The 9,277-nt window shown below is 38.2% G+C and overlaps 1 protein-coding gene across 1 annotated transcript; it reads left to right on the forward strand.

Annotated features, from left to right (window-relative positions):
* Window positions 1–645: 645 nt before the first annotated feature.
* On the forward strand, window positions 646–2,074 carry LOC128092553 (puff-specific protein Bx42-like). Its single transcript, XM_052706602.1, has 2 exons — window positions 646–1,659; window positions 1,726–2,074. The coding sequence occupies exons 1-2, from the start codon at window positions 1,631–1,633 to the stop codon at window positions 2,030–2,032; spliced, it is 336 nt and encodes a 111-aa protein (XP_052562562.1). The 5' UTR covers window positions 646–1,630; the 3' UTR covers window positions 2,033–2,074.
* The last annotated feature ends 7,203 nt before the right edge of the window (window positions 2,075–9,277 follow it).

The raw sequence follows: 9,277 nt of genomic DNA on the forward strand, positions 1-9,277 counted from the left end.
CACCGGACCCACCAAAGTGTTTGTTTACATTTGGAACTTAGTCGTACATGGTTACACGAGAACGTCAAAATGAAAGAAATTCTACAGTCGTATTAAAAGTTAAGACTTTTAAATCAGTTAGTAAGGAGATTTTCAAAAACTTTACCAGTAAAAGTTTTCATATTTTAATCATGAAAAAAACTTTCCCTCAAGCTACTTTTAGCAACTTTTTAAATCAAAAATAAGTTACTTTTGTCATTACGGTAATATTTTTTTGTGTGTACTATTACGCTGCGTTGAAGAATGTGGACCAGCATAAGACCGATTAAAAGGTTGCAAGCGGAGCGTCTCGAGATTCACAACGGATATCAAGGACGGGCTACGGATCGGCCTGCTGCCGGATCGAGAAGTAATTGATCATCTTGGATCATTTCGTGCTTGACATTTCATTAGGGCACATAACTTTTTTAAACCAGAGTGTGTCCCTTTCACACCTTATGTAAACTGTCATTTGAGTGAAAGGGATACACTATTGTTTACAAAAGTTATGTGCCCTTTTGAAATGTTATGCTCCATTTTTGCTCAGCCAGCTTGAGCCCTCTCGACCGTATTTGCTCTTATGAAAATAAAAAAAAAACTCAATCTGCATTAATTTCGTAAAACCTAACTGTTTCCTTTCTTTTTTCTTACCACCAGCGCTAAAGCTCAAATTCACACCACAATATTTGAACTTATTCAGGAAATTTGTGCAAATTTTGCACCACCATCGTCCCCACTGAAAAATGAATCGAGTCGAAAAAAAAGTAAATCTTTCCCAGTTCCTGAGGGGAACACCTATGAAGAGTATCGGGGCCGGCATTTACAAAGCGGATTCAAAAAACGAAACTATTGGCACTACGCCCCCCGGGGCATGGCCTTCCTCTAACGTGGGATTTCTGCTCCAGCGCCTCTGACGAGACAGGAGAAACCGGGACCGACGTTTTACTTCACCATCCGATAGAAGCTCAGTGGATAAGGCGGGAATCGAACCCGCGTCTCATAGCATCATCGGGATCGGCAGCCGAAACAAAGCGGATTCAGTGGCAGTCAATTAATCAACTCAATGTTAACATGTTAAGGTTAATGTTAACATTCCATACACTGAAAATACGCCACCCTTTTTTTCCAAGTGCCCAAACACTTGAATGATTCAATTAATCCGCATCTTAGATCTAATTTGTTTGTGTTTAAATTTCAATCCAATCCATTATTAAATTCAAGTGTTTTGGCGATTGACTTTTTGGTATTTTTTGACACCTTATTTTCATTTGGGTGGCTCAAACTTTTCAAGTGTTTTGCTCATGAATTTTCCCCACTGTGCTGAACTATTCAAAGTAATGAGCAAAACACTTGAAATTGATCTTGTTTTGATTTGAAATCCAGTTTCGCGACAGCTTCGTCGGAATTTGCTTCGTTTCCTCATTTGAAAGTTTTGGAGGTCCGGTGTGTTCGTTTTTCGCAGACCGCTTGAGTTCGCTGCCGCCATGTTCCAGAAAATTGCCTGCCCGGTTTGTGACCGCGAAGATGAGCATCACCATAAGGCTGTGTCCTCGGGCTCGGGCTCCGTATGGCCAGCGGAAGGGCTCGGTCTCCCGGGCAGTAGCCAACTTTGATGATAAAGTTCCTTTCCGGACCCATTTGGTGAGTGGGGAGAGATTTTTTTTGGGGTTTGTTTTGATTTTTGGATGTATTTTGTATGATTCACAGGAAGGATGCGAAAGAGCTGCAGATGCCGTACCAGGTATGCGGTGCCAGTGATAAACAAGATTTGGATGCATTCAACTCAGGGGCCATGATATGCGTCATTCGACTGGTCAAGGGACAGTTTGATTCGAACCACCGCGGTTCTGCATCAACAAGAAGATTCCCCATGGGGCCTCCATCTCCGCCGGCACCGGTGCTTCACTCGCCGACGCTGAGAAACCTCCCAGGAAGCAGTGGTGGCGAACAAACCGATCCCGACCAGGAAGAAAAAAATAACAAAATTTTTACACGCCAGGTTGATAGAAAATAAAAGACATTTCATTTCGCAACATCTTCCTTACATAAAAACAAATCGAAATCCATTTCTATTACATGCAAACATGCATTGATTAAAGAAAGAAAAGCCATTTAAAACCAATAAATATAATATAGTATTTCATGCAAGCCTGGAGGGCTCGATGTGTGAGAACTTCTTCCATGCAGATGTCAATGTTAGAGTTGTTTGTTACATAGATGGCAACATAGTGACGTCACTTATGAACTAAAAAAAATGGGGTGTTGTAATGCTGAATTATGTGCAGCGGGTATTCCAGAGAGTTTAAAAGTTCTAACTGTTGTGGAAAGCACTAGGGAAAGCACCATTACACATCTAGAAAGAGTTTGATTGTTTCACTAGTTATTGTGGAGATAGTAGAGTTTCTGAAAAGGAGTCATGTAGAAATGACACGTTCAAAGACAAGATTGCAGCGTAGAATGATGAACTGCACTCGACACCGAGCTTGAAACAGTTAACGTTATTTGCCATAACAGTCGTTTTTAAAGCATGATAGGTCAAAAAAAAACGTTAGAGAGGATGAGAAGCGTTATGCTGTTTATGTTAGCGGAATGGTTCTATGAATTGGTGTTGTTGTAAATTTAATAAAGGTTGATGAGTCAAGCATTTAGCAATGTAAACAGTTAAAGGCAAGTATGCCGTTACAAGTTGGCTGACAAGCTTCGCAGCACAGAGCAGGAGGTCTATAATGTGATTAAAATGGCACGATGAAGGTTCAATAAAAATAAGGTTACAATTATTGAAGGAGCTCTTGCTGAATTAGAAATAAATGAGATGCGGCGAGCATGTTATGATATGTGATTTTGATCTTAACAAATGTAACGACTATATGCAGTAACTCAGGATTTGTGAACAAATTTTGCCAAATTTATGTAGAATGTGCGAATGAATAACGGAATAGATGTTGCAACAGTTGGAACAACTGAGTACTGAAGTTTCAACACTTATTTTGTGAAGGGGATGAAGGTTTTGGTAACTTTTCGTGAACAAGCTCGAGAAGGATGAACAATTGTAATATCAGTGAATGTGAAGGATCAGTGGAAGCAACACACATTTAGTGTCTTTTGTGTGAGTAACCGAAGTTCACGCGTGGAATGTTGTTTGGAAAATTGATTTTGACTTCTAGTGATTATAGTTGTTTATTGTAGAAGATGCAATGCATAGATTGTTTTGAAGCCCACAGATTGTTTGACAGATTGTAGATTCTTCTCACAACCACTATACATCACATTAATGCTTATGCTTATGCTAGACGGTTAGCCCAACGTGATTTGAAATAAAAAAAAAGTTTCAGCTTGTCAACTGAGGAAGTGCTTCTGATACGAGAGTTTACAGACAGCTGGCTAACAATTATGTTTAGCTATGGTTTTGTTAACTAGTTTTGCGTCATTGATACATGCCGTGACTTGATTATGAATGCAATAATGAATGCAATATTTGAGTGTATTTTCCGTTTCCCTGTACACGACATTTCAGAATGTGCCGTAGACATTGTTGCCAGATGCTTTTTCTATTTCACAGAAGCAGAAAATCACGAAGTAAAAACAAAACGCGCGGTATGGGATTTGAAACGCGCATTTGTCGAAAGTGCGGCTCGCCATTCGAGGCTGGTTTGCCGCGTGTCTTTTTGGGCAAAACGGTCAATATCAAAATAGAAAAAAAATCTCTGGAGAGTTAACTATATTGCTATCGATAATAGTTGCCAATGAAAAGATTTTTTTATGGTTTGGTTAGGTTTCTTAATGATTTGAGAGACATGATCGTTTTGGCAGTTTAATTCTTCCAATCATGTTTTGTTGGTTAATGATTTGGTTGAGAGAAGAACGTAGAACGTCACTTTTTGTGACATTCGTACTCCGATTTTAGACAAACTCTTTAATGAATTTAGTTTAAACGTCCTAGTCAAAATGCTGCCCGCATCGGACGTTTATCGAGACATTTACTAGACATCTATCGGTAATGAACTTTTGGCTAATTTAGTTTTGCCAACGAGACATCTCATAGACATCTACGAGCCCGTCGTGACTGAAGTAGAGCATAAAAAAAGGATTAATTCGAGCTGGATTTTGCTTGAAGGTAGTCAAAGAATTTAACATAAAAAAAATCGTGTTGGAGAGAAGTGTACAGGATTACAATGACTGTTTGTTTGCTTATTAGATTTTGAATTGAAAGGAAATGTGAAGAATAGTTTATAAGTTGTTAGTATTGCCAAGAGTATTGCCCTTATTTCTTGCCAAACTATTATAGTCCTTTGTTATAGTCTTCTTTATTTAGTTTTACAATATATCCCTGAAGCAAGTTCGTGGAGAGTGTGATAATGTTATATTTTTGAAGGTACGTTCAAGAATAGAGTCATCTGTAGATTTGACAGTTATTTGTTTTTTATTAAGGTAAGATGGGGGTGTAGGGTCCTATGCGATGCAAGTCACCGAACTTGTATTTATATTTCACCACACCTTGCATGCATATTGCGTTTGCATCACACCTTGCGTGCAAGCCTTTGTGTTCGATTCTGACTTAAGAGCGCGTGGTTATTTAGTCAAGAGAAAGCCACCGGCCGGAGCGGACAGGGAACGACGACGCGAACCGATGGTTAGCGGGCGGACGGGCTGAAGGCCATCGGTGACAATCGGAGTGAGCACAGGAAATCTAGGACACTACATATAGCAGGGTCAGATCAAGGGTAGAACACTTGATTTAAAAGGGTCATTTTTGTTCAGTGTAGGTCGTCTTCCTAAGGTGTCGTTCATAAGGTCCAGTTGACGATACACTACCTTCCCTTTACTAAGCAATCGAATCCAGAAGGGAAAAGATCACCAGTTATGTTGGTCCGAGCCGGGATTTGAACCCCGATCTACCGCTTACAAGGCGGAAGCGTTACCACTGGGCTACGTGGCTCGGACGAATCGAGTCGAGGCACGAGCCAAAATTTTCAGAGGGCCGTGGCCATCTTACTATATATACTAGGGTGGGCACGTTTTTTAAAAAGTTCTCGGATCAAGTTTTAGTATGGTTCCCCTTGTAGGGCATGCCCATAGAGACTTTCATGTCAAATATCAGCTCATTTGGTTGTAAACTGGCTGCGCGCATCAGGGTTAAAGTTTACATGGGAATTACTATTATGCGCGCTGCACCAAACCGAAGTGCGCATCACTTCTGTTGCGCGAAAAAAACTGTTGCGCTGAACAAAAATGTAGTGGTTTTTCATTAGCGTGTACATCAGCCTATAGCGCAACAGCTTTGACAGATTGTGCTCGTATTTTGATTTTTGTCTGCTTTCACAATATGAGAAATTGGGACATTTTGTTCAAACGCTCCTACAGGTCTGGGAAAATCACGCGACAACTTCTGGTATTTTATTTGGAGACCACCACATCGCTTCTGGACCACGTTTTGGACCACTTTGGCATGAGCAAGAGATATGTCCTCAACCGAAGTCAATAGATTAGTGTAAATAAATCTTGAAATAAATTCAGTTCATTATGCAACTTATTTTTGTTTGATTTGAAATAAAAATCCTGGAAGAACCGACTGCAAATGATGACAAATAAAATTTTCATTTCGATAAATGAAATTTTTGATTTGATTATTATAATTTATCAAATTGACTATTTTCTTATCGAATTGATAAATTTTGGATTGACGTTTCTTCAATGACGTTTATCAATTGGGTACTAAAGCCCTACGTCAATTTTTATGTACAACCCAATTTTCAACCAAATGGGCTGAAATTTGGGCTGGAGGCCCCATTTTGAGTACTCTTTCGGGCAATCTCATATACTTTTTGATTTGAGCAATTTTATTTTTTTTGATCCGGGCTAAGGAACCGGTCAAGAAAAAAATCAAATGGGTAGCAGCGGCAGCGAAAGCAGGCCAGATAGGGTGAAGAAAAGCCCCAAGAAAACGCTCCCTCTCCTTTGTTCTGCTGTTCGTAAAGCTGTTTCTTGACCCCTTTCCTTCCGATCTCCATATTAGCCTTTAAAATAAAAAAAAATAAAAAGTGATTAGAAATTGTTTTTGATCGTGTTTTTTACCGTTGTACAGGCCAAAACTGATCGAAAAAAAACGACAGGAGAAAAAAAACACGTCTGCCCACACGCCCGACTTACTGCGATCCCATTTTTATGGTACCTGAACTCAAAAAATCGTATGAAAAGCGGAATATTGAACTCAGAAAACATGATTTTTGGTAAGGGTGTAGAAGAAAACTGAAGAATGCAGGGCCTCGGCGATGGCCTGATATTAGCTACCGAACTACATTGGCAATATGGCGTCGTTTGTTTACAAACATGTGATTTTTTTGTGGACGAACCGAAAAATTTACTTTTTTGGAAATATTTCTATAACCATTGTGTACTATTGATTGATTGATTGATTTTTTATTCGGTAGGAAAAGCCACCAAAGCAGTAGCATCAAAAACCTACATCGTTTTAATACAATATACAATAAATTTTAGTGTGTAAACTTTTAAATATCCGGTCAAACTCCATTGGTGAACTCCTGTGAAGGAGTTTGTTCTAGAGTTTGGTTGATCCTGGCAAGAGAAATCTGAAATGATATAAAAAAAGTGCATAGATTATGGCGATAAAGACAAAATTATAGAATAAAGATAATGGTGTCGGAAAACTAACTTTTTAAACTGAGTTTTAGAAGGAAGCAAAAGTGAAAAAAAAAGAAAAAAAGAAAAAAAAAGATTGGAAAACAAAATAGTCTACTATGTAACAAGAAAATCAAAAGATTTATTATTTATTGTTTATTCGTCAAGCTTATGTAGACTACTTACAATTTTCTTACATACTAGATATTATTTCTATTGTACAGATTTTTTCGTAGTTCCGGTTTAGACATGTCGAAATGTATGTACTGTGAATTTTCATTATAAAAGCGCATCATTTGATTTAATGGCGAATTTTTTAAATAATTTGTCGTGTATGCAGTTATTCTAAAAAGTTGTGAATGTCTAAGAGTACGGCTTGGTTCATGAATACTCATGAATTTAAGGATGTGTTCAATAACAGAGGGTTCATTCAAAAAAGAGAGCAATTTGTTTTTAAATATTGATACGCTTTGACAATCAAATAATTATATAATTGAGCACCTTTGAAAGATATGCATCTTTCGCCGGCTAATGTTGAAAACTTTAAGTCATACAAAACAGACAAAATTTCAACGTCAATATCAAAAGAAATGCCGAATGGGGCAAATCTACGTGAAATTCATTTGAATCTAAAGTGAACATCATGCGAAAAATGGATGAAAGCCTAGGTTTTTCGCTAACGATCAGCTGATTTCAAATGATTATCACATCAAATTGACATGAAACATGTGTGTGGGTCAAAGGAAAAGTATGTGAATTTATCGTGTTGATTTTTTGAGACACTCACGTGGAATAACACTTGAGATTACTAGGTATGTTGGATTCTTTCAGATACGTCAAAATATTCAGAATTAAAAAGAAACAATTTGTTGCTTTTCATTTTAGATATTTTATTTCATTATCAATTAGTTCCTGCCAATGCACTCGGCAGCTGTTTCAAACACATGCGTACCACTGCTGCAAGATGTACCATTAGGGTGGAATCTAGTTATATGGAAAAATATAAAATGATAAAAATCCAATCAGCAACACATTTTTTGGGTTCCTTTTAGGGTCCCAAACAACCTCCCAAAATTTGGGATAGCCCTGAATGTCCTGAACAACTCTTCCGAAGACAGTATGGTGCTAAACTGCGTCACAAAAAAGATACAGAGTTTTCAAAAGTAGTGTATTGAAATAATCAGTGAAACTCGCATTTTCTGCCAACATTGCTGAAGGAACCATGAAATACAAAATAAACACGATTGATCTTATATTTGGATGAGCCTTACGTAAAATCGTTATGAAGAAATGTTCAGAAGACATTATTTAGTTAAATTGCACCCCAATTCCTCAAATATATTATAGTTTAAGTAAGTTTCCACTTGACTTGGTATGATTATGATTTGTATGATTTTTACCGAGTATTCCGAAATGACTCTCTTGAACGCTCTGTAACTTTTGTTAGAAGGAAGTTAGCACCATACTGTCTTCGAAAGAGTTGTTAAGGACATCGAGGGCTATACTTCTACGGTGTTAGTTTCATAAAATAATAAAACATGAATTTTGTAATTTCAAAAATGTGAAAATGCAAGTTTTCCCATAGTAGTTTCCATACAAATTTCTTTCGGTTTGCGCCAATTGTGGGCTTAACCAATCACTCCCAAATTTTGGGAGCTTGTTTGGGACCCTAAAAGGGACCCACAAAATGTGTTGCTGAAGAAACCAATTTTCGATTCCACCCTAATGTACCATGTTCAATAAAGCTGAACACAAGATTGAATCTGTAACTTGCGCATACCTTCTATTGTTTCTTCTTTCGTTTTTTGCTTACTTTGCTTAGGGTGAGGGAGAGTCTTGCTTTCTAAAATCACAATTGATAATCTTGTGTGAATAATAACTTACTATATTGGGGGCCAGTTCAGAAATTCGATCCAAAGCATCAAGCGTGCGAAAAAAAAATCATATTTCAAACGCCTATATATTTCCCCCCAATCGATTAATCCAGAAGATTCAACCACCAGTCGAAAGGGGAAGACTTAAGCTATCGTTTTATTACATAATAAGTTTGACTGAACATAAATAAAGCGCTTAAACCATGCAATCAAAATGAGTAATGTTTTCAGTACAAATCGGGCAGATGACCAATTAAAGCGAGTGTATGCATTCGCGCCCCTTTTTAAGCAGCAAATTTCGCAAACGCCAGTCATTTTGGAACAAGCACTCGAACCGTGCACGTCGTGCTGGCGCGGGGCACGGAGCAGCAGCAGCCAACAGAAGAGGACCAACAAAACCAGAAAGGAGGATCCACCAGCAGCAGAAGGAAACCAAGCGGAACGGTGGAAGTCGCCATGATGTGGCGGTTCTCATGAAAAATTAACGGCCCAAATAGCCATTTCGGCAGAATGTTCCCCCGGGGCCCGGGGGACATTCAAAACATATCTGAATAATCTGATTCTCCATTTCACTAACAATTGAAAAACATCAGCAATCCCATTAAAATTGTTTTGTCCTATGTCTTTCGGTTATGTCGCTGACAAACCATCTTGTACTTTTTTTCTACAGAAACAAAAATCTGTGCTTGAGAACTGTGTCGGGATACAGCACTATTTTCGGAGAGCTTTCTTGAAAACGAACAAAATAA

Source organism: Culex pipiens, chromosome 1 (genome assembly GCF_016801865.2).
Source record: "Culex pipiens pallens isolate TS chromosome 1, TS_CPP_V2, whole genome shotgun sequence".
Lineage (NCBI taxonomy): Eukaryota > Metazoa > Arthropoda > Insecta > Diptera > Culicidae > Culex > Culex pipiens.